At 44.7% G+C, this 26,047-nt stretch overlaps 1 protein-coding gene across 6 annotated transcripts in view; it reads right to left on the bottom strand.

Moving 5' to 3' along the window:
- CANX (calnexin) overlaps nucleotides 1-26,047 on the bottom strand; it is a 51,895-nt gene that overhangs the window by 7,419 nt on the left and 18,429 nt on the right. For 2 of the 6 annotated variants that reach the window (XM_063707074.1, XM_055386497.2), the window contains 11 exons: nucleotides 24,865-25,192; nucleotides 17,593-17,766; nucleotides 17,114-17,187; nucleotides 16,254-16,312; nucleotides 15,071-15,212; nucleotides 14,392-14,473; nucleotides 13,383-13,575; nucleotides 7,157-7,346; nucleotides 3,669-3,782; nucleotides 2,900-3,056; nucleotides 478-693 (listed from right to left, as the gene is read on the bottom strand). In XM_063707074.1, the coding sequence (XP_063563144.1) occupies nucleotides 478-693; nucleotides 2,900-3,056; nucleotides 3,669-3,782; nucleotides 7,157-7,346; nucleotides 13,383-13,575; nucleotides 14,392-14,473; nucleotides 15,071-15,212; nucleotides 16,254-16,312; nucleotides 17,114-17,187; nucleotides 17,593-17,766; nucleotides 24,865-25,192 (1,729 nt within the window). Of the gene's footprint in view, nucleotides 1-477; nucleotides 694-2,899; nucleotides 3,057-3,668; nucleotides 3,783-7,156; nucleotides 7,347-13,382; nucleotides 13,576-14,391; nucleotides 14,474-15,070; nucleotides 15,213-16,253; nucleotides 16,313-17,113; nucleotides 17,188-17,592; nucleotides 17,767-23,694; nucleotides 23,714-24,365; nucleotides 24,576-24,864; nucleotides 25,193-26,047 lie in introns of those variants that run through there. The other 4 variants (XM_019026571.4, XM_019026570.4, XM_055386501.2 and 1 more) reach the window with 4 other exon arrangements.

The following is a 26,047-nucleotide window of genomic DNA, read 5'->3' as shown; positions in this document are numbered from 1 at the left end:
GCTCTCCTTATAATCAAGATGATTTCACTCTCATAGGTGCAAAAGCTGGCTTCTACATCACCTGCAAAAGGCTCCCTTAACCTCAGGATCCAGTGAATTTCTTATCTCAGTATCCCTGGCTCTCCAATTCTTAGATCGGCCACATGACCAGTTGTTTGAAAATTCTGCATGTAGTGTAAACTGAGATTCAACATATAAGAGTGTATTAAAATATAGCCTAAATGACAAATTTCGAAATATATACCCAGACAAATAATAAAAAAAAAACCCTGAACATAACACAAATAGACTCTAAAGCCACTACATCAGACTAATGAAATCATGCCCCAAAACCCAATATTGTGTCTTTTGCAGGCATATGGTTATACTTTTTATGCCAATATTGCCAAATGAAGAAAAAAAACCTTAACACAGACTTTCACAAAATAACAGCTCCTTACAATAACAGACACAAATGCACAAGCAGCAAACACGAACCTCAGCAGCCCCATCAGCAGCTTTCTTCAGGCCCCATCCATCACTGGCCCAATCATCGACTATTCTTCGATCAGCACAAATGATAAAGTTGTCAAAAAAAATGTCAGAGGTCATGGACCACAGCTCCAAACCAATAGCACTAAAAGGAGTCATTCTGAAAGGTTCCAGATCTTCAAAGAAATCTGGATTTGGTATTTTCCTGGGTTTCCAGATTCCCTAGAAAAAAATATTTCAGAAAATCATTTCAGATAATGATCAACAAAAGTTTATGGTGAATCTACTGTAAGAGAAATTTTGCATGAACAATGGAGAGAAATGCCAACTTCATGAAACTTGAAATAAGCAACAGGAAAATAAATAACAAATGCTACAGATTATTTTACGCACTCTGCCTCTAAGACTGCAGGATTCCAACTACTTCCAATTTCTACTATCACCCATGACCTTGGTCCAAACCAACCCCTCAAGTTCCGGGCCCATTCAACAGCCTCCACCCTTAGCAACTGCTAATGAGAGTGGGAGCATAAGTCAGTACATACTTCTTCAGTGGTGATTTAAAATAAAACGCACATGATCATCAACCAGCAATTCACTTCTAGATAACTACCTAGAGAAATACTCACAACATACACCCAGACATGTACAAGGATTATTACAGCAGCAGTGACTCTGAAAGCAAAAGTGACAATCCACCTAAATGGCCACCAACAGGAGAACAACTAAAGGGCAACTTCTTTTTCACTGTAACCTCTGCCTCCTGTGTTCAAGTGATCCTTGTGCCTCAGCCTCGTGCCTAAGCAGCTGGGACTACAGGCGTGTGCCACCATACCAGGCCAATTTTTGTGCTTTTAGTAGAGATGGTGTTTCACTATGTTGGCCAGGCTGGTCTCGAATGGCTGATCTCAGGTGATCCACCCACCTCAGCCTCTCAAGTGGAGGGATTATAGGCGTGAGCCACTATGCCCAGCCTAAAGGGCAACTTTTTTAAAGTAAAACTTTTATCTTATTGTTTGACTACACAATTAAAAATACAGTCACATAACATCTTTAACGACTATGAGGAAAAAAATAAAAAATTTACAAACAGAAAAACATATATATGTATATATACATATACTATGCCAAGATCCTGCTGAAATGTTTTCACAGTATCAGACCAGCTTCTCCTGTTTCTGTATATGTATATACATATATTAGTATTTGTATATAAATAAAGTAGAAATTAATGATTATAAATAATTTTAATTGCCACTCTTTGTAGAGATTATAAATAATTTTACTTGGCTAGAAAGATAAAAGGAACAAAGGTCTGAGGGTGTACATTTTTGCATGAGGCCTAAAGCCTCACAACCTTACTACTTGTATCCTTACCATCTCCTTTGGGCCTCAGTCTTTTTATAGTTGCAAGCATTGAGGCCAAGCAGTGAGCTGACTTGATGTAGTCAAGATGCTGACTCAAACCACAGTCCTCTACCCACCACATCACAGATTGTCCAGACTCAGCTGTGGATCCTATGGCTGAAGTAACCCTGGCACCCAAGACCAGGGTACCCAAATCAACAGTTTTCCATTTCTCTTTTAAGTATAGTTACAAAGCAACTATGAAAGTTATTCTTGGCTGGGCACAGTGGCTCCCGCCTGAAACCCCAGGACTTCGAAAGGCGAAGGCAGGTGGATCACCTGAGGTCAGGAGTTTGAGACCAGCCTGGCCAACATGGCGAAACCCCGTCTCTACTAAAAATACAAAAAATCAGCCAGGTGAGGTGAGCACACCTGTGCTCCCAGCTACTCGGGAGGCTGAGTCAGCAGAATTGCTTGAACCCAGGAGGTGGAGGTGGCAGTGTGCCGAGATTGTGCCATTGCACTCCAGCCTGGCCACTAGAGTGAGACTCAGTCTCAAAAAAAGAAAGTTGACCAGATGCAGTGGCTCACGCCTGTAATCCCAGCACTTTAGGAGGTTGAGGTGGGCGGATCGCGAGGTCAGGAGTTCGAGACTAGCCTGGCCAACATGGTGAAACACCATCTCTGCTAAAAATATAAAAATTAGCCAGGCGTGGTGGTAGGCACCTGTAATCCCAGCTACTCGGGAGTCTGAGGCAAGAGAATCGCTTGAAACCGGAAGGCAGAGGTTGCAGTGAGGCGAGATCACACCACTGCCCTCCAGCCTGGGTAGAAGAGCGAAAACTCCATCTCAAAAATAAATAAATAAATAAAATTAAAGAAAGTTATTCACTCCAGGTTCTAGGTTTATCTTTGCAATACCTAACCCATTAAGCTCTCTTTCAACTTAGGAAGTCTACTCTCTGCTTTTAATTCAACAGCTTGAATATAATGACCAACCTGGCAGCCTTACTCTAGATAAAACTTCTATCTGAATACAAACAGATTAATGAAAGCAACTCAACCATCAAGAGGCACAAACCTGGTAACTGGGATTGTCAATCATAGGAGGCTTCCATTTGCCTTTATAATTGGGGTTGTCAATCATAGGTCGCTGCCAGACACCACATCCAGGGGCTGACTCACATTTAGGGTTGGCAATCTGAGGAGCCTCCCATTCTCCATCCATGTCTTCATCCCTATGGAGGTACAAACAACAAATTATAAACAGGTTCTGTGATGCAGGACTATGAACAGCTGGCTGGCCCAGGGCTGCCAAGATCCTGCTGAAATGTTTTCACAGTATCAGACCAGCTTCTCCTGTATTTCCAGTAGTAACAGTTTTTCAGGAAAATTTTTTAAAAAAGAAGAAAATATAATTAAAATTGTCAAATTCTACCCTGAAATTAGGGAACTTGGCTATATTTAAGTATTAAGATTGACTTCAATAAAAACAGGTAACTTATGCTGGGTGTGGTGGCTCACGCCTATAATCCCAGCACTTTGGGAGGCCAAGGCAGACAGATCACTTGAGGTCAGGACTTTGAGACCAGCCTGGCCAACACGGTGAAAGTCCGTTTCTACTAAAAATACAAAAAATACAAAAATTTGCCAGGTGTGGTGGCACACACCTGTAATCCCAGCTACTCGCAAGGCTGATGGAGGAGAATCACTTGAACCCAGGAGGTGAAGGTTGCAGTGAGCCGAAACTGCGCCACTGAACTCCAGCCTGGGAGACAGAGTGAGACTCCATCTCAAAAAAAACAAACAAAAAAAACAGGTAATTAAAAAAAGTTAACTGAAGTTCTTACCAATCCTCAGGTTTCTCTGCGTCTGGATCAGGTACATACTCAGGCTCATCATCTAACCAGCCTTCGGGTTTTGTGGCCTCTTCATCTGGAATCTTAGCAGGGGCATCTTCATCCCTTAAACACAAAAGAAAAAGCCAGTTATGACAACACTGGTCACAGTATAGTACCACTTTGTGGATCAGAACAGAGTATTCTAAAAAAATTTGGTTTTAATCTCAAAATTTAAAATAATTCCTCTTAGAAAATACTTGTAAATCATATATCTGCTAAGGGCCTAGTAAAATAACTCTTTACAACTCAATAATATAAAGACAACCCAATTTAAAAATGGGCAAATGATTTTAATAGACATTTCTCCAAAGAAGACATACGAATGTATAAATATACAATATGAACATACAATAAGCACATGAAAAGATGCTTAACATCATTAGCCATCAGGGAAATGGCAAATCAAAACGATACCACTTAGTACCAAGTTGGCTCTAATAAAAAAGACTCATAAAAACAAATGCTGGAAAGAACGCAGAGAAACTGAAACCCTCATACACTGCTGGTGGGAAAGTAAAATGGTACTGCTGATTTGGAAAACAGTTTGGCAGTTTCTCAAAAAGTTAGTTACCACATGACCCAGCAATTTCACTTTTAGGTATATATACCCAAGAGAAATGAAAATATATATCTATAGCTAGACAGAGTGGCTCATGCCTGTAATCTCAGCACTTTGGGAGGCCGAGGCAGGAGGATCACTTGAGGCCACATCAGCCTGGGCAACAAGGTGAAACCCAGTCTCTAGTAAAAAAAAAATACACAAGGCCAGGTGCGGTGGCTCACACCTGTAATCCCAGCACTTTGGGAGGCCAAGGCAGGTGGATCACCTGAGGACAGGAGTTCGAGACCAGCCTGACCAATATGAGGACACCCTGTCTCTACCAAAAAATACGAAAATTAAGCCAGGTGCAGTGGCTCATGCCTGTAATCCTAGCACTTTGGGAGGCCAAGGTGGGCAGATCACCTGAGGTCAGGAGTTTGAGACCAGCCTGACCAACATGGAGAAACCCCATCTCTACTAAAAATACAAAATTAGCTGGGCGTGGTGGCACATGCCTGTAATCCCAGCTACTCAGCAGGCTGAGGCAGGAGAATCACTTGAAACCGGGAGGCAGAGGTTGTGGTGAGCCAAGATCACGCCACTGCACTCCAGCCTGGGCAACAAGAGCGAAGCTCCATCTCAAAAAAAAAAAAAGAAAAAACATGCACAGCCAGGCACGGTGGCACACGCCTGTAATCCCAGCACTTTGGGAGGCTGAGGCTGGTAGATCACTTGACATCAGAATTTTGAGACCATCCTGGCCAACATGGTGAAATCCCATCTCTACTAAAAATACAAGAATTTTTTGTAGTAGCGCGCGCTTGTAGTCCCAGCTACTTGGAGGGTGAGGCACGAGTGCAGTGGTGCACGCTTGTAGTCCCAGCTACTTGAGACGCTGAAGCACGAGAATCGTTTGAACCCGGGAGGCAGAGGTTGCAGTGAGCCGAGATCGTGCCACTGCACTCCAGCCTGGGTGACAAAACGAGACTCTGTCTCAACAAACAAACAAAAAACCCATAAAAATTAGCCAGGCGTGCATACCTGCAGTCCCAGCTACTTGGGAAGCTAAGGCGGGAGAAGATCGCTTGACCCCAGAAAGTGGAGGCTGCAGTGAGCCGTGACTGTACCACTGCACTCCCACCTGGGCAACACAGAGACCACGTCTAAAGAAAAGAGGCCAGGTGTGGTGGCTCACGCCTGTAATCCCAGCACTTTGGGAGGCTGAGGCGGGTAGATCACCTGAGGTCAGGAGTTCGAGATCAGCCTGACCAACATGGTAAAACCCCGTGTCTACTAAAAATACAAAAATTAGCTGGGCGTGGTGGCATGCGCTTGTGATCCCAGCTACTTGGGAGGCTAGGGCGGGAGAATCACTTGAACTCGGGAGACAAAGGTTGCAGTGAGCCGTGATGGCGCCACTGCACTCCAGCCTGGGCGACAGAGCTACACTCCATCTCAAAAAAAAAAAAAGCAAGAAAAGAAAAAACATATTTATATAAAAACCAGTACATGAACATTCATAGCAGCATTATTCATAATCACAGACAAAAAGGAGCAAACAACCTAAATGTCCACCAAAGGATGGATAAATAAAATGCGGCATTATCAAAACAGTAGAATGTATTCAATCATAAAAAGGAATGCAGTACTGATACATGCTTCAACACAGATAAACCTGGAAAACACTGTGCTAAACGAAAGAAACTGGACAGAGAAAGCCACATACTGTATGGTTCCATTTTATATGAAATATACAAAGTGGACAAATGTAGAGAGGCAGAAAGCAGGTCAGTGGTTGCTGGGAGTTGGGGGAGGAAACAGGGAGTGGCCGCTTAATGGGTACAGGGGCCTTCTTAGGTGATAAAGCTAGTTAAGGAATATAATACTGAACAAGGCTAAGTCCAAATCTAATATACACCAAATATACAAATAAACTTGGCATTTATACTAGTGCTGTACAAAAGTTCAGTTATATGTATCTTACCTTTCAAGGAGGAAAAAGATCATCTAGAATTTAATTGCTAAGCATAGGAGGATATTTTACAAAGGGTAAGAATTTCTTTGTTCACTTTCTGACATTTCTGGAGTCACTGTGTGAAGTTGCAAGTTCAAAGACAGCCATATACAAGAATACAGCCCCAGCTATCTTCATTTCTCCTCACTCTTCAATGTGCACCCTACATAAAAGGCCATGTAATTTCTCCCTCGCATGTCAAGCTCATTGCTGCTCCTCTATTTCTGCATATGACATTCTTCAATCAGAAACACCCCTTCCCATATTCACCAACTCCTTAATTCCCACCTCACTGCCAAGTCTCAATCTGATTTGCCTTGCTCCAGGAAACCATGCCTGGTTTAGGTACACCTGGTGCTCTGGTCTCCTGTGGCACCTTCTCATGAACCCTTACGATACCACATGCCAACATCATGCCTCACAACTAGACTTCAAGCTCTGTGTAGGCAGATGGTGGTGTCCTTGTGGCTTTGTATTCTACCGCCCAACCCAGAGCAGGTAATTGATTGTTGTTTAAATAGGAAAAAGGTTATTTTTCAAATTAAAATTTAACATTTCAGGACTTTGGCTTTAAATGTGAGTTCACAGAAGCCCTGGAGTAGCCAGGTTAAAGGACCTGAGATTCTGCCACAAACCAACAGTGTCACCACAGACAAACTCTATCAAGTGTGGCATTCTGTGGCTTTTAAAATGGTGAGTCAATCCAGATGATGACACTATGGCCCCTTTCCAGCTATAGTACTCTATATTTTCCCTACAGATTAGACTGCATCATGGATTACTGAAATTATCAGAGCTTACTCAACCAACATTTGGTTATTCAAGCCACATGGAATATATGAAATGCTCCCTTACACTTGAAGACAGTTCCCCAAGACTCACCAGTCATCTGGCTTGACAGCTTCCGGATCTGGGATTTTTGGTCTTTCATCCCAATCCTCGGGCTTCCGGTCTTCTGGGTCCTCAATTTCACGTGAAGGATTTACAGGAGGAGTCATGTCATTGAGCAGATTTCCACTATTCACCACAGATTGGTCAACCAGTATTTCAAAACTATTATCTGGATTCAAGACTGAAAGAAACATTAAATGGAATTAAAAGTACTTAATTTTCCAAGCTTCCTTTACCATAATACAAAAGATCATGACTTCTAATGTGAAGCAGCAGAAGTCTGACCTGAGGCTTTGGGGTAAGAACAATGCCTGGCTCCTGGGGTCTTGGGCAAGCTAACGCCCATTTCCTTATGCACAAAACATAAATGATTAGTTCTCGGCTTTCTAAGAATTACAGCAAATGATAGTTAAAATCTTTAACACCAAAGACTTGACTTATAGACACTAAAAAAAACAAAACAAAAAAACAAGAAACTACATAAACTAACACAATTATTGGTCTTACACATATACACCAGTGAGAAGACAAATACGTGGACTTATAACTACTTCCCAGTACAAAAGGTCCATTTCTTCATTTTTAATAGAGCTGGTATTATTACCACGTTACTGAAATTACACAAACCTCCAATTTATTAAAACGCATGTCCACTCATGATTCTACTTTCTACTTTTTAACTCCCATGGAGAATGAAAAAACAATTTTAAATCCATAAAAGCATTTTTTAAAATTTTATTTTATTTTTTTGAGACACAGTCTCGCTTCGTCTCCCAGGCTGGAGTGCAGTGGTGTGATCTCAGCTAACTGCAACGCCCGCCTCCCAGGTTCAAGCGATTCTCCTGCCTCAGCCTCCCCAGTAGCTGGAACTACAGACGGCCCCGCGCCACCATGCCCAGCTAATTTTTTGTATTTTAAGTAGAGACGGGGTTTTGCAATGTTGCCCAGGCTGGTCTCAAACTCCTGAACTCAGGCAATCCGCCCAACCTCAGCCTCCCAAGGTGTTAAGACTACAGGTGTGAGCCACCGTGCCCAGCCACATGGGCCCCATAAAAGCATCTTAAGTGTGATGTATATTAAAGCCCAGATTCCACACCTAGATATCTAATACACAGGAGACTGAGTTACAGCACATCCAAACAAGGAATCCTATGCTGCTGTGTCAGTGATAATGAAAATGAATATTTCTGTGAGGAAGAACTTCACACTCTTTTGTTGTTAAGAAAGTTAGGGCCGGGTGTGGTGGCTCATGCCTGTAATCCCAGCACTTTGGGAGACTAACGCAGGTGGATCACTTGAGGCCAGGAGTTCGAGACCAGCCTGGCCAACATGGTGAAACCCTGTCTCTACTAAAAATACAAAAACTAAGTGGGCATGTTGGTGCACACCTGTAAACCCAACTACTTGGGAGGCTAAGGCACAAGAATCACTTGAACCTGGTAGGTGAAGATTGCAGTGTTTCTGTCTCAAATAATAAAGGGCCGGGCGCAGTGGCTCACGCCTGTAATCCCAGCACTTTGGGAGGCCGAGACGGGCGAATCACGAGGTCAGGAGATCGAGACCATCCTGGCTAACACGGTGAAACCCCGTCTCTACCAAAAATACAAAAAATTAGCCCAGCGTGGTGGCGGGCACCTGTAGTACCAGCTACTCAGGAGGCTGAGGCAGGAGAATGGCGTGAACCCAGGAGGCGGAGTTTGCACTGAGCGGAGATCGCACCACTGCACTCCAGTCTGGGCGACACAGCGAGACTCCGTCTCAAAAAAATAAATAAAAATAAATAAAAAAGTTAGATATAGCACGTAAAGTTGTATATGTGTATATACACATATTGACAAATATATATCACAATGCTGATGTTTAAGATAATTTTAAGTGACTTCTTTGTGTATGTTTTTATTGACATATCGTACTTGTACATATTTTCAGGGTACGTGTGATATTTTGATACATGTATATAATGTGTAATGACCAAATCACAGTCATTGGACGGGCCCAGTGGCTCATGCCTATAATCCCAGCACTCTGGGAGGCTGAGGCAGGCCCATCATTTGAGGTTGGGAGTTCGAGACCAGCCTGACCAACATGGTGAAACCCAGACTCTACTAAACATAGAAAAAAATTGGCCGGGCATGGTGGCGCATGCCTATAGTCCCAACTACTCGGGAGGCTGAGGCAGGAGAATCGCTTGAACCCGGGAGGCAGAAGTTGCAGTGAGCTGAGATCAGGCCACTGCACTCCAGCCTGGGCAACACAGCGAGACTCCCATCTCAAAAAAACAAAAAAAACAAAAAGAACAACAACAACAACAAAAAAAAATCACAGTAATTGAAATATCCATAACCTTAAACATTTACCTTTTCTTTCTATTTTATAGAGACAGAGTCTCATTCTGTGACCCACGCTGGAGTGCAGTGGCCCAATCATAGCTCACTGCAATCTCGAATCCTGGACTCAAGGGATCCTTTTATACCACAGCCTCCCGAGCACCTGGGACTAGAGGTACATGCTACCAAGCCTGAATAATTATTTTTTTGTAGGAACAAGGTCTCACTATGCTGCCCGGGCTGGTCTAGAACTCCTGGCCTCAAGTGATCCTCCCACCTCAGCCTCCCAAAAGCGCAGGGATTATAGGCCTGAGCCACTGCACCTGGCTCCATTTACTTTTTCTTTGTATTGGGAACATTACAATTCTCTTCCAGCTCTTCTGAAATACACCATAAATTGTTCTAACTATAATTTCCCTACTGTACTATCAAATATTCGAATTTATTCCTTCTACCTTATTTCTGTACCAATTAACCAACTTGTCTTCAACCCCTCTCCCTCGCTTTAAGTGTTTTCTTTTTGCTTACTTATGGCTTCTGAATTTCTGTACCTTAAATATGTATTACTTTTGGAAATAACAAAAAAAGGTTAAGCTGGGCTCAGTGGCTCACGCCTGTAATCCTAGCACTTTGGGAGGCCGAGGTGGGCGGATCAACAGATGGCCAAGAGTTCGAGATCAGCCTGGCCAACAAGGCTCTACTAAAAATACAAAAATTAGTTGGACATGGTGGTGTGTGACTGTAATCCCAGCTACTGGGGAGGCTGAGACGGGAGAATCACTGGAACCTGGGAAGCGGAGGCTGCAGTGAGCCAAGATGGCACCACTGCACTCCAGCCTGGACGACAAAGCAAGACTCCGTCACAAAAAAAAGAAAAAAAAGTTGTTATATTCTAGGCTGGGTACAGTGACTCACACCTGTAATCCCAGCACTTTCAGGAGCTGAGGCAGGCAGATCACTTGAGGTCAGGAGTTCGAGACCAGCCTGGCCAACATGGTGAAACCCAGTCTCTACTAAAAACAGAAAAATTAGCTGGAAAAAAAAAATAATAATAATAATAAAAGAAAAATTAGCTGGGCATGGTGGCACAAGCCTGTAATCCCAGCTACTCAGGAGGCTGTGGCAAGAGAATCGCTTGAACCCGGGAGGCAGACGTCACAGTAGGCCAAGATCACGCCACTGCACTCCCACCTGGGTGACAGAGCAACACTCCGCTTCAAAAAAATTAAAAAGGTAGTCCAGGCGCGGTGGCTCACGCCTACAACCCAGCAGTTTGGGAGGCTGAGGCGGGCAGATCACCTGAGGTCGGGAGTTTGAGACCAGCCTGACCAACATGGAGAAAACCCATCTCTACTAAAAAAAAACAAAAAAAAATTAGCCAGGCGTGGTGGCACATGCCTGTAATCCCAGCTACTTGGGAGGCCGAGGCAGGAGAATCGCTTGAATGCAAGAGGCAGAGGTTGTGGTGAGCCAAGATCACACAATTGCACTCCAGCCTGGGGAACAAGAGTGAAACTCCATCTCAAAAAAAAAAAAAAAGGTTATTATATTCTTCAGAAAGAGGCATGCCTATTTATGATCTCACACTAGCAGGAAAAGCTTCAATAAACAAACAAACCAAAAAAAACCTTGTATCAAAATGATTCAACTCAATTGTCAATTGTCCAGGTATTGGAGCATCCAAAGAAGTTCAACTACAAGATACTTCTGAAAAACTATTTTTATTGGATTTATGTATAATTATAAATATAACTTATTCAACATTTCTCAACAACAAAAAAAAAAAAAAAGGAAGAAATTAGGTAGATCAGCAAAGCCCTTTGTAGGGAAAAAAAAAAAAAAAAAAATACCTTTTTTTTTTTTGGAGTGGGGGACAGAGTCTCACTGTGTTGCCCAGGCTGGAGTGCAATGGCATGACCTTGGCTCACCGCAACCTCCGCCTCCCGGGTTCAAGTGATTCTCCTGCCTCAGCCTCCTGAGTATCTGAGATTACAGGCGCCCACCACCCCGCCTGGCTAATTTTTGTATTTTCAGTAGACATGAGGTTTCACCATGTTGGCCAGGCTGGTCTTGAACACCTGACCTTAACTGATCTGCTCACCTCAGCCTCCCATCGTGCTGGGATTACAGGCGTGAGCCACCATGTCCAGCAAAAAATACCAATTTTTTTTTTTTTTTTTGAGACAGTCTTCCTGTCGCCCAGGCTGGAGTGCAGTGTCACAATCTGGCTCACTGCAACCTCCGCTTCCCGGGTTCAAGCAATTCTCCTGCCTCAGCCTCCTGAGTAGCTGGGATTACAGGCACCCTCCACCATGCCTGGCTAATTTTTGTATTTTTAGTAGAGATGGGGCTTCACCATGTTGGCCAGGCTGGTCTTAAACTCCTGACCTCAGGTGATCTGCCCACCTTGGCCACCCAAAGTGCTGGGATTATAGGCACGAGCCACCATGCCTGGCCAAAAACACCTATTCTATTCTTAAAATTATCTCGAACCTCAGTTCCTGTGGAAAAGAAGTTTTTTGGGTTTTTTGAGACAGCATCTCACTTTGTCACCCAGGCTACAGTGCAGTGGCAAGATCATGGCTCACTACAGTCTCGACTTCCTGGGCTCAAACAATCCTCCTACCTCAGCCTCCTGAGTAGCTGAAACTACAGGCACATGCCACTATACTCAGTTAATTTCTTAAGATTTTGTAGAGACAGGGTCTGACTGTGTTGTCAGGCTGGTTTGGAACTCCTGGACTCAAGCAATCCATCCGATTCAGCCTCCCGAAGTGTTAGGATTACAGGTGTGGGCCACCATACGTGGCCAAGAAGCTTCTTTTAATGCTGACAAATTAAGGTCATTTCCCAACTAAGATACTAAAGTGAAGAGATTCTTTTCTTTCGTGGAGGGGGTACAGAATCTTCCTCTGCCGCCCAGGCTGGAGTGCAGTGATACAATCTCGACTCACTGCAACCTCTGCCTCCTGGGTTAATGTAATTCTGCTGCCTCAGCCTCCCGAGTAGCTAGGATTACACCAGCTACTCAACACCACGCCCAGCTAATTTTTGTATTTTCAGTAGAGACGGGGTTTTACCATGTTGGCCATGCTAGTCTCGAATGCCTGACCTCAAGTGATCCGCCCGCCTTGGCCTCCCAAAGTGCTGGGATTACACGCATGAGCAACCATACCAGGCTGAGATTCTTCTTGTTTGGAGGCTGGGGTACTCTCCAGATATACAATCTTTTTTTTTTTTTTTGAGATGGAGTCTTGCTCTGTCTCCTAGGCTGGAGTGCAGTGGCGCGATCTCGGCTCACTGCAAGCTCTGCCTCCCGGGTTCGCGCCATTCTCCTGCCTCAGCCTCCCAAGTAGCTGGGACTACAGGTTCCCACCACCACGCCCGGCTAATATTTTTGTATTTTTAGTAGAGACGGGGTTTCACCATGTTAGCCAGGATGGTCTTGATCTCCTGACCTTGTGATCCACCCGCCTCGGCCTCCCAAAGTGCTGGGATTACAGGTGTGAGCCACCGCGCCCAGCCTTTTTTTTTTTTTTTTTTTTGAGATGGAGTCTCACTTTCGCCCAGGCTGGAATGCTGTGGCACAATGATCTTGGCTCCCTCCCAGGTTCAAGCAATTCTCCTGCCTCAGCCTCCCAACTAGCTGGGGTTACAGGCGTGCACCACCACGCCTAGCTAATATTTGTATTTTTAGTAGAGATGAAGTTTCAACATTTTGGCCAGACTGTTCTCGAATTCCTGATCTCAGGTGATCTGCCCATCTCGGCCTCCCAAAGTGCTGGGATTACAGGCGTGAGCCACAGTGCCCGGCCAGATATACAATCTTTAAATTAAATGGATGATATATATGTAATACCATAAGCTCCCAAACTAATGCTTTTTCTTACTTAGTGTGTAAAGATGTGTTTTCTTATCAGTAAAATAGGTCTTCAGATCTGCATCTGGCCTCTTAGCATGTTTTTCTTCATAGATACCCGTTTTGGGGTTTTTGTGTCGGAAGATGAAGTGCAGTTTATAGTCCTCTCCACATTTATCTGGACCAAACATAATCGTATAAGGGGTCTTGTCGTGGAACTGATCCTTCAAAAACAAAAAAGGATTATTTGAAGTCACTGTACTCAAAGTTTTCAAAAGCAACGTTTCAAAAGTGTATGATAATTCCTCTTATAAAATTCCAAATATATTAGTGACAGTTAAAGGAAAAGCTAACTACAAGTTTGTTTAGTAAAAAGGAATAACCAGCAATCATCACTAAATTTAAAATAACATTTAAGTGTCTAAAAAAAAGTAATGCACACATCTAGACAGTTATTGCTTCCTCATAAAACAAAGAAATAAGCTTGCTAAAACTAAAACTTACACAGAAGCAAAACCAGAAATTCAGATAAAAACAGTTGGTAACAACTTTGTAATTTACACTTCAAATAAAAAGCATGTTAGCGTCAAAGTCAATTTTCCCAACTCATCAAAAGAGTTAAACAGCAGGGGAGGAAGCCTTTATTTTCACAATTATTACAAAATTCTTTTTTTTTTTTTTTTTTGAGATGGAGTCTCGCTCTGTCGCCCAGGCTGGAGTGCAGTGGCGCAATCTTGGCTCACTGCAAGTTCCGCCTCCCAGGTTCACGCCATTCTCCCGCCTCAGCCTCCCAAGTGGCTGGGACTACAGGCGCCTGCCACCACGCCTGGCTAATTTTTTGTATTTTTACTAGAGATGGGGTTTCACCATGCTAGCCAGATAAGTCTCGATCTCCTGACCTCGTGAACCACCTGCCTTGGCTTCCCAAAGTGCTGGGAGCTAGGATTACAGGCGTGAGCCACCGCACCCGGCCCAATTACAAAATTCTTACAAGGTAATAGTGGGTGTCCAGCCACATTCCAGAAATGGGAATTACATACCAGGTTGAGTTCTGGTGTTTTAGAAAGCAGTTTCACATAGGCACCACCACATTCTATTCCATTTTGGAAATTAACCTCATACCTAATATCAGAGAGAAAAGCAGAAAACTGTATGGCATTTTGAAAGATCGAAACTCTCTTAATGTATTTCCTCTCTCCCTCATCTTGGTCATGTTTTATCATAGGTCAAATGTTTACCCTTAAAAAGGATTCCATCTTCTATTGTTTTTGAATAGTTATCAAATGCCACAAAAATAAATAAAATTAAATTGAACATTAATGCAGATTTCCAGTAAATTTCTTCTGCAAAATCTACAAGTTATTTAGAGTCAGGAAAATGAGTAACCAGTTTCTTTCAAAATAATGCATTAGGCAGGAAAAACTATTAATTACTAGTTTTGTAATTAATTAATTACAAAAACTATTAATGCAGATTTCCGGTAAATTTGTTCTGCAAAATCTACAAGTTATTTAGAGTCAGGAAAATGAGTAACCAGTTTCTTTCAAAATAATGCATTAGGCAGGAAAAACTATTAATTACAAGGTGTTTAAATTCACCCAAAAATCCCTACCACCACTTATATAATCTCATAATTTTTTAACATAGAGTAAAAGTTACATAATGTCTTCTAAGATAACCCTTTGCAGAAAGCTTTTATCCAACAAGCATTTCACTTACTGAACAATGAGAGGCTTGGTGTCAAACAGGAAGGGCTTGTTCAGTTTAGCAGAGATGGCATGATGCTTGGCCCGAGACATCAATACAAGTCCTTTATCACCTGGAAGCTTTGATTCCTTCATTTCATCTACCTCCCACTTTCCTACAAGACAACACAAAAAAGTTCCACTGCTTAACTCTACCTCTGAAGGTCCTTTAAATGCCAAAAAAAAAACACCTCCTAGTTGCATAAATATATTATACTGGGGCAGCCATGGTCGCTCACACCTGTAATCCCAGCACTTAGGGAGGCTGAGGGCAGGCGGATCACTCGAGGTCAGGAGTTCGAGACCAGCCTGGCCAACATGGTGAAACCCCATCTTTAATAAAAACACAAAAATTAGCCGGGCGTGGTGATGGGCACCTGTAATCCCAGCTACTCGGTAGGCTGAGGCAGGAGAATCGCTTGAACCCAAGAAACAGAGGTTGCAGTGAGCCAAGATCACGCCACTCTATTCCAGAAGCCTGGGTGGCAAGAGTGAGACTCCGTCTCAAAAAAGTAAATAAATAATAAATAAACACACTTTATTTGGCAAGTATTATTCGGATATGGCTTTTTAAAACTGTAGTGTATTATACTACTGTCTAGAAATTTCCAACATTCAGTAGCACAGGTGATTAAACAGATCTAATCCTATTAAATATAAGGCTACGCATGCACCCCTGAACCTTAAATAAAATAAAATCAAAAAAAAAATTAGGCAACACACAAAGGTGGCAAAACTTCCATGGAAAAATCCTTTTTTTTTTTTTTTTTGAGACGGAGTCTCGCTCTGTCACCCAGGCTGGAGTGCAGTGGCGCGTTCTCGGCTCACTGCAAGCTCGGCCTCCCAGGTTCACACCATTCTCCTGCCTCAGCCTCCCCAGCAGCTGGGACTACAGATGCACGCTGCCACGCCCAGCTAATTTTTGGTATTTTCAGTAGAGACAGGGTTTCACTGTGTTAGCCAGGATGGTCTCGATCTCCTGACCTCGTGATCCGCCCGCCTTGGCTTCCCAAAGTGCTGGGATTACAGGCGTGAGCCACCGCACCTGGCTGGAAAAATCTTAAAGCTTACTATTTAAACTAGTCTTAGGAAATGCCATGGAGACAACATGTCAAACCTCTATCTGCTATTATATCTAAACCAAATGGAATTCTCACCATCATATTTGGCAATTTCATCATCGGTATCATCTTTCTTGGCTTTGGATAAAATCCACCTGTAAATAACAAATCCCAAAATCAGTCTTAAAATGACAGTTGACTTGCGAGGGAAAATTATGTAAATACTCATTAAAGTAGGACCTATTCTGCTCTTAGCCTATTTAACCACTCTACTTCCAACCTTTAAATCTGTCACACAACTAATGATAATACATTATCTTCAACTCACAAACCTATATGAAAAAGTACCAAACCTATGAGATAATTCCACTGATGTTTTAACATCAAGAGAAAATTTTTTTCCTCAATCAAAGAACAAAATATACGGTAGAGTGGGGGAGGGAAAGAAGTGGAAGTAAAAACCACAAATTCCAAAAGACTATTTTCCAACATGGATGTTAACACTGAAGATATTAAAGCTAGAAATTTCAGGCCAGGTGCGGTGGCTCACGCCTGTAATGCCAACAATTTGGGAGGCTAAGGCAAGTGGATCACCTGAGGTCAGGAGTTCAAGACCAGCCTGGCCAACATGTCAAAACCCCATCTCTACTAAAAAAAAAAAAACACACACACACACACACAAATTAGCTAGCATGGTGGCGCATGCCTATAATCCCAGCTACTTGGGAAGCTGAGGCAGGAGAATCACTTGAACCCAGGAGATGGAGGTGGCAATGAGCTGGTATCACGCCACTGCACTCCAGCCCAGGCAAAAGAGCGAAATTCTGTCTCAAAAAATAAATAAATAAAATAAATTTAGACATTTCACTATATAAGATGCTATCCAAAAAGGAATCTACTATCCCATCTTATTTACATGTCTGCCTCTAAGATATATTTCTCTGGAAAACACTTACCCTGACAGAGTTCCTCTGTCAAAAGAATCAGCAAAATATACTTCCCCTGTTGGAACTGGAGCTTTGTAAGTAACCTGTGTTAAATACATAAATGAATTAAAAATTTAAATTTTCAGCAACATGCCTTTTTATCTAGAATCTATTCTCCTGGTTTGCTTTCAACTGTCACAAAAATTTCATAGCTGGCCTTCAAATTCAACCCATATAATTGGCCTCTAGCAAGACAAAGGCTGCCAGAGAGATCAATAAGTATTTTAGCGAATTTTGCTTTCCCTTTGAAAACGTTCCAAATTTATCTTCACAATGTTTTTCTTTTATATTTTATTAGAGATGATATCTCCCTGTGTTGCCAAGGCTGGACTCACACTCCTGCCCTAGGCCTCCTGAGTAGTTGAGACTACATTTCCCTGCACCTGGGTATCTTCATAATTTTATCATCTCAAGACGTAAAAGGAATAGATTCAAAGACCATTTCAAACCTTGGGAGATGAAGGAGGAGCAGTGGTATCTGGTTTTGAGTCTTCTACCTCTTCAATGACATCGTCAAGGTCATCCTCAATATCAATCACATCATCATCATGTCCATCATGAGCCTCAACAATAGCAGTTCCAAGCACCAGTAACATACACAGCAACCACTTCCCTTCCATGATCTACACATAAAGAGCAAAATCAGTTAAATGTATTGCCACCTATCAAACTTCATGAAGATCACTAACCTCTCTCTCATTTAAAATTAAAGCTTTTAAATCGCAGAGCTAAAAAGAACTTACTATTTCATTTCATAGATAAACAAAGGCAGCCAAGAGAGATTAAAGGGTTTCCCTAAAATCAGTTAAAAGATTCCATTTCTAGAAAATTTCAAAATAAAACTGAAACATACACAACATCCTCATATAGAGAGGATTGGTTACACAGATGTGGGGCATTCAAATACAATTTCCAACAAACTTTTGCATTTGTAAAGTGCTTTACAACAGACAAAAGCCCTTTCATACACTAATTTACAGGGGGTACCCGTTAAAACATTACAATGAAATAACAGAGATGGCCAGGTGCCGTGGCTCACGCCTGTAATTCCAGCACTTTGGAAGGCCGAGGCAGGTGGCTCACTAGGTCAGGAGTTCACGACCAGCCTGGCCAACATGGCGAAACTCTTCTCTACTAAAAATACAAAAATTAGCTGGGAGCGATAGTGGGCGCCCGTAGTCTCAGCTACTTGGGAGGCTGAGTCAGGAGAATTGCTTGAACCCAGGAGGTGGAGGTTGCAGTGAGCACGCCACTACACTCTAGCCTGTGTGACAGAGCAAGAGTTCGTCTCAAAAAAAAAAAATAATTAACACAGAAGATAATTCCTCTCACATTAAGGCTTAATATGGATACTGTTGCTCAAATATCAATAGACATGTTTTCAAATTAGCGTTTTAGAACTCAACAAGAATATTAAACTAAGAACAAGCTACTTTTTAAAATTTATATATTTATTTATTTTGTGATGGATTCTCCCTCTGTCGCCCAGGCTGGAGTGCAGTGGCACCATCTCAGCTCACTGCAACCGCCGCCTCCCAGGTTCAAGTAATTCTCCCACCTCAGCCTCTTGAGTAGCTGTGATTACAGGCACCCACCACCATGCCCGGCTAATTTTTGTACTTTTAGTAGAGACAGGGTTTCGCCATGTTGGCCAGGCTGGTCTCGAACTCCTGACCTCAGGTGACCCACCTGCCTCAGCCTCCCAAAGTGCTGGGATTACAGGCATGACCCACTGCACCTGGCCAAAACAAGCTCCTTTTTTTTTTTTTTTTCTGAGATGGAGTCTTGCTCTATCGCCAGGCTGGGGTGCATTGGCACTATCTTGGCTCACTGCAACCTCCGCCTCCTGGGTTCAAGTGATTCTCCTACCTCAGCCTCCCAAGTAGGTGGGATGACAGGTGTGCACCACCACATCCAGCTAATTTTTGTTATTTTTAATAGAGACAGGGTTTCACCGTGTTGGCCAGGATGGTCTCAATCTCTTGACCTCGTGATCTGCCCGCCTCGGCCTTCCAAAGTGCTGGGATTACAGGAGTGAGCCACCGCACCCGGCTTATCTCTTCTTTTCTAACCACATAAGCGCCCTGTGTATTATATTAGACGTGTCTTGGGGTAGTGGGCTCTCTTTCCACAGAGGACCACAGATCTAAAGAAATAAAAACTGAGCTACACAGATGCACAAGATGATATGGTTGGTAGCAGGTAAATTTTCATTTTTGGGCTTGAGAAAGTACAGCTACAAGGTAGGGGAGAAAACAAGTAGAAGATACACAACTAAAAATGTGTGTGCACACACACACAAGATGTCCTTTTTTCCTCACATCCTCTGCCCACACAGTCACCCAATCAATCATAGTCTTTCACTCTTCTCCATTACTGACATCAGGATACTTAATGTTACCTTATACTACCAGGGCCTCTAGTTTCCTCCTCCTCTTTCAAGCTATCCTACAACAAGAAGACTCATCACCCAAAAACTATCATGAGTCCATGTTTGCAAAAAATTTCTAAGTCTTTTAGCTAGTAATCAGCACCCTCTCCCTCTATAGCTGCTCTACATGCTATTCCCCCAGGAATCTTCAACTCCCTCTATTAAGACCTTATTTCCCAGCCTGGCCAACATAAACATAGCCTGACCCTGTCTATACCAAAAAAAAAAAAAAAAAAAAAAAAAAAAAAACCATGATCCTGTCTCTACAAAAAATCAAAAAAAGAAAAATTTAGCCAGGTATGGTAGCACACACCTGTTGTCCCAGATACTAAGAAGGCTAAGGTAGGAGAAGCTTGAGTCTGACAGGTTGAAGCTAAGTGAGCCGTTGGGCAGGGTGGGGTGGCTCACGCCTGTAATCCTAGCACTTTGGGAGGCTGGTAGACTGCCTGAGCTCAGGAGTTCGAGACCAGCCAGAGAAACATGATGAAACTCCGTTTCTACTAAAATACAAAAAATTAGCCGAGTGTGGTGGTGCACATCTGTAGCCGCAGCTACTCAGGAGGCTGAGGGAGGAGAATCGCTTGAACCTGGGAGGCGGAGGATGCAGTGACCTGAGATGGCGCCACTGCACTCCAGCCTGGGCCACAGAGACTCCACCTCAAAAAAAAAAAAAAAAGACTCCACCACTCCACCAGGCGCGGTGGCTCACGCCAATAATCCCAGCACATTGGGAGTCCAAGGCAGGCAGATCATCTGAGGTCAGGAATTCGAGACCAGCCTGGCCAACATGGCAAAACCCTGTCTCTACTAAAAATACAAAAATTAGCTGGGCAGGCTGGGCGTGGTGGCTCACACCTGTAATCACAGCACTTTGGGAGGCCGAGGCAGGTGGATCACCTGAGTTCGGGAGTTCAAGACCAGCCTGACCACCATGGAGAAACCCTGTCTCTACTAAAAACACAAAATTAGCTGGGTGTGGTGGCAGATGCCTGTAATCCCAGTTACTCAGGAGGCTGAGGCAGGAGAATAGCTTGAACCCGGGAAGTGGAGTTTGCAGTGTGAGTTGAAATCACGCCACTGCACTGCAGCCTGGCCGACAAGAGTGAGACTGTCTCAAAAAAATAAAAAATAAAGTGAGCTGTAATGGCACCACTGCATTCAAGCCTGGGCAACAGAGTAAGACTGCCTTAAACAAACAAACAAACAAACAGAAAAAGAAAGCAGAGTTTCAGAGGTAGTTGCAGACCCGTGTTCATAGCAGTACTACTCACAACAGCCAAGAGTCAGAAGCAACCCAAATGTCCATCAATGGATGAACGATTAAACCATATGTGGTATAGACATACAATGGAATACTATTCAATCTCAATAAGGAAGGAAATCCCATCACCGGCTATAACATGGATGAACCTTGAAGACAATATGGTAAGTAAAATAAGCAATTCACAAACAGATACCACAAAGTTTTAAAAAAGAAGGAAGGAAGGAAAGGAGGGAGGGAGGGAGGGAAGAAGGGAGAGAAAGAAAGCTGAGCTTAATTTCTGGTCTCCTGGTTGGCATCGTGGCTCGTGCGTGTAATCCCAGAACTCTGGGAGTTGGAGGAAGCAGGATGATCGCTTGAGCTCAGGAGTTCGAGACCAGCCTGGGCAACAAAGCGAAGTATCTATGAAAAATTAGGAAAAAAAAAAATTAGCTGAGTATAGCGTCATCCGCCTGTGGATCCAGCTACTCAGGAGACTGAGGCAGGAAGATCACTTGAATCAATAACAGCAGGAGTTTGAGACTGCAGTGAGCAATAACCACGCCACTGCACTCCAGCCTGATGAAGAGCAAGACCCTGTCTCTAAAAAAATAAGTAAGGCTGAGCGCGGAGGCTCACACCTGTAATCCCAGCACTTTGGGAGGCCGAGGTGGGCGGACTGCCTGAGATCAGGAGTTCACAACCAGCCTGGACAACCCGGTGAAACCCTGTCTCTACTAAAATACAAAAAACCGGGCCGGGTGTGGTGGTGGGCACCTGTAGTCCCAGCTACTTGGGAGGCTGAGGCAGGAGAATTGCTTGAACCCAGGAGGCGGAGGTTGCAGTGAGCCAAGATCACACCACTGTACTCCAGCCTGAGAGGGAGACTCCGTCTCAAAAAAAAAAAAAAAAAAAAAAAAAGTACATCTGTTGGAGTAACAAAGAATTCAACCAGGACTTTCCTGAAAAGTTTTACCAAAAGCTGTATAGGTTTTAACTGTTTAGGTACTTTTATTATTTCCTAGGAGTTATTATGAACGGCGTATTCTATTTGCACAGTTCATTACACTTTTTTTTTTCTGAGATGGAGTCTCACTCTGTCACCCAGGCTGGAGTGCAATGGCACCATCTCCGCTCACTGCAACCTCCGCCTTCCAGGTTTAGTGATTCTCCTGCCTCAGCCTCCCGAGTAGCTGGAGGTTAATTTTCTGTATTTTTAGTAGAGACAGGGTTTCACCATGTTGGCGAGGCTGGTTACCAACTCCTGGCCTCAAGTAATCCGCCCACCTCAGCCTCCCAAAGTGCTCGAACTACAGGCGTGAGAGCCACCGTGCCCAGCCAATTCATTACACTTTTTAAAGTAGTTTCATGTTCCCATTTTATCTGCCCCTCCCAATTGCCCCCTAAAGGTGAGGCACCCAGGAGACTTCTCATTCCTATTTTGAAGTTACGGAAACCAAAGTGGGACAAAAGCTACCACATTGGGCCGGGCGCAGTGGCTCACGCCTGTAATCCCAGCACTTTGGGAGGCCGAGGTGGGCGGATCACGAGGTCAGGAGATTGAGACCATCCCGGCTAACATGGTGAAACCCCGTCTCTACTAAAAATACAAAAACAAAATTAGCCGGGCGTGGTGGCGGGCGCCTGTAGTCCCAGCTACTCAGGAGGCTGAGGCAGGAGAATGGCGTGAACCCGGGAGGCGGAGCTTGCAGTGAGCCGAGATGGCGCCACTGCACTCCGGCCTGAGTGACAGAGCGAGACTCCGTCTAAAAAAAAAAAAAAAAAAGCTACCACACTGGGCACACAATTCAAGTTTCAAGAGCCTGCAATTCATGCTCACCAACTGCCACTTCATCCCCTTAAGCTGTCTTCCAGGGCAGAGAGAACTCTAACTAAAAGGATGCAATGGTGTGATTGCCAAAACGGCAGCAACGACTTCTGTCAAAACACTTATCCCTTGTGGCCCTGAGAAGATAATGTGCGAAATGAACTGGGGAGTAAAGATAGTAAGGTGTCGGGGAATGCTGACTCCCATTTGCAGATAAGTCAGAAAATTTCTGTTGTGCAACACTGACCCCCACACACAGTTCACTCGGGCATTCTCATGATCCAGTTACCTGGCTTGTTTGTGCACCCTGGTTGATGCACAGGAGAACTCCCGCATAGTCCTTTACCTCTGCTCTAAGTATAATTATACCAAATGTACAACAGTTGATCAATATGGCAGTTGCTTCTATTCATGACTCTCAAACAATGTTGGGAAAAGACTGAGATACAGAATGATTTTAAAGATCAATAAAATTCTTACCCCTTAAAAAAATCTACTTATTAAAAAATTAAGCAAAATCTTTCATTTCCTAAATCAGAGGTAAAAAGACTTAACTATGGTTAATCTTGTCCTCTCAATCTTTTAATATTAAGCTCAGTTTAACTTCCCTCAACCAGCAATCACTTGTGTCATGCCCAGCGGTAATACACAATGCCCGGTTTCTTCCATCACCGTAACTGTGACCTCAGGTCCTGCGAAACAGGACTGAACCAGTTCACTAGGATGGCAGTGTATTGGTCCAAAGGCATTCAGATTATAATAACGTACTGCAATGATTATCGAGCAGTTACTAAATGTCGGACTTCCCTGTCTTATTGTATACGTATCTTAATTTAATCCTCACAAATCCATCGGGTATTATTATATCCATTACTTGACAAGAACGGGGGCACAAAGGGTAAGAAAACTGCCGAAGTTCACAGAGCAACCAATGACCAATGAAAGACTTGAGCCAGGGCCTTAGCGTTAACCACTGCACGGCCTATCCCTGAACTATAATCCCAGCACCATCATTACACTAATCGCATGACCTTGGGCCAGTCATTTCATACCTCTAGGCCTCCAGTGTAAAAAGAGATGCACTAGATGAGCTTTCGGGTGCTTTCCTGCTTGTAACGCCCTGTCCCTCTCCAACTGGATTACTCGCCTCCAGAACAGGTGCTGTAACTGCTAAGTTTCTCAACCACTGCGTGTTCTCCTTCTGGTATATTCCCCTTTCTCTTCAGGGAACTAGGGTCCAGTCTCCGCTTTGGATTTTCAAATATTAAACCGTAACGCTAGTTGTAAACATTCCCTCTCGGTCTAATACCACCCTTCCCTACTACTAGGGGTACCTAGTAGGCCCGATTCCACCCTATACTTTTACCCAGTTACTCCAGCCCACCTCGCGGCTGCCCAGGCAGCCGGCAAAGAGGCCTAAGAAAGCCCTAGAAGCAAAGCCATAGGAATAAGTCAGCTTTCCCAGAGGTCAAAGAAGGCTGTCGGGCCACCTGCCACGCCTCCCGACCCCGGCGGCGCGGCCTGGGCCCGCAACCCAACCAAAGAGAGAGGCCCGGATTCGGGCCTCCTCGCTCACGGCGGGCGCGTCGGCCAGGGCCTGGGCCCTCAAGAGCCAGCCCGACCCCTCAGTCGCCGGCCACGCCCGACCCCTCAGCCGCAGAGGCGCTCCCAGCCCCCCGGGGTCCTCACAGGCCCGAGGACGCGCTCAGGTCTCCCCTCTCACCTCTAGCCTCCCGGGGACCGCGGGGGTGCCCGTGCCCCTTCCCGCCCGCACACCTTGCCCCGCGCCGCAGTAAAGAGAGAGGCGGAGGCGGCCCGACCGTCACGTGCCGCAGAACCAAGAGGCCTCAGCCACCGCTGCCGCGCGAGCGAGCCCCACCGCACGAAGCCCGGCCCTGTGCCCGCCCCTGGCCCCTGAGTAGCCACAGCCGGCGCCAAGTCCCGCCCTCCCGCGCAAGCCCCGACATCCGGTTGGCCGGCGTGGGCATCGCTCTATGCACCGTCCCATACGCCCCCTACGGCTATTCTTCGTGGAGTGTGAAGATTGGCCGGGAGTGAGGCAGGAAGTGGCTGTTGGTTGGGCGGGAGGTGAGGGGCGGGCCACGCTGGATCGAGACCGCCGGGCGCGCGCGTCTCGGGGCGGGGCTGGTTTAACAGGCGTTCCCGCAGCGGTTGCTGTGGTGCCTTCGGGGCATTCCAACCCAACACCCAGTAGCCCTCACCCGTCTGGTTCCTGGAGCCGAGGCTTGGGACGCATCGCGCGCCCTTCGCTGACGGGGCAAACGGCAGCCGGCAGAAGGGGTAGGAGTCCGACGATCGGCCATCAGGGAGGGCCCGTTGCAGCGAACGCGGGCCCCTGCGGGCGTGAGCAGAACCCAGCGCGATCGCCTGGCCGGATTGGCGTGCACTGCTCCGCGCTGTGTGAGCCGGCGCCGCAGTTCCTGCAGAGTCATGGCTCGGCCCAGGAGCCTGCGCAGCCTCGTCGCCCAGCATAACACACAGTCCAGAATAATATAATCCGAGGTTATTTGAACTTTCAATTTATGTTTCCTGAAGTGAGATTAGGTGTCAGGGCAGAGAGATACAGGGATGACAGGACGAGAGAAAGGATGGTGCCATGGAAAGATTTAAGATACGCCACCATTTTAGTAACCCACTCTTAGTACATCTTCAGTTTTCGGTGTGCTGAGAACCTCACAAAATGGAAGTGGCCCAGGGTTTTTCTAGACCTTTAGAGATCCTGATCTCTTGTTCTCTATTTGTTTGGACACCCAAAGGCTTGACTACTAGGGTGGAAAACACTAGAATCAGCGAATGTATCACTGATCTGAAAAGCCCTCTTGCCACCTGGAAGGGGAAGAAAGGCAGGGTTTGGTGTTTGCATGAGTTAGTATCATCCAACCCTCAACCCCCAAATTTTTTTTATTTTTTTATTTTTATTTTTTTGAGACGAAGTCTTGCTCTGTCGCTCAGGCTGGAGTGTAGTGGTGCGATCTTAGCTCACTACAACCTCCGCCTCCCGGGTTCAAGCGATTCTCCCTCAGCCTCCCGAGTAGCTGGGATTACAGGCGCCCGCCACCACGCCCGGCTAATTTTTGTATTTTAGTAGGGACAGGTTTCACCATGTTGGCCAGGCTGACCTCAGGTGATCGACCTGCCTCGGCCTCCCACAGTGCTGGGATTACAGGCGTGAGCCACGGCGCCCCACCTTCAGCCCCAAAATTTATGTAGGAGAATTTTGGTTTCCTGTCTACCTGGGGAAGCAGCTATTCAAAGCAGAATAAAATTCTGGATGCTACATGATCCAAATAATGAGCTTAAAATGTAGTTACAGGAAGTACATTTGTGAGCAAAAGAGCTACTCCTGCAAAGGTAAGTGCCAAAAGACTGTGGTACTATGGAGAA

This window comes from Gorilla gorilla, chromosome 4, assembly GCF_029281585.2.
Source record: "Gorilla gorilla gorilla isolate KB3781 chromosome 4, NHGRI_mGorGor1-v2.1_pri, whole genome shotgun sequence".
In the NCBI taxonomy this organism is placed as follows: domain Eukaryota; kingdom Metazoa; phylum Chordata; class Mammalia; order Primates; family Hominidae; genus Gorilla; species Gorilla gorilla.
Note: the sequence above shows the minus strand (reverse complement) of the source record. Positions and strands in the feature narration are given on the sequence as shown.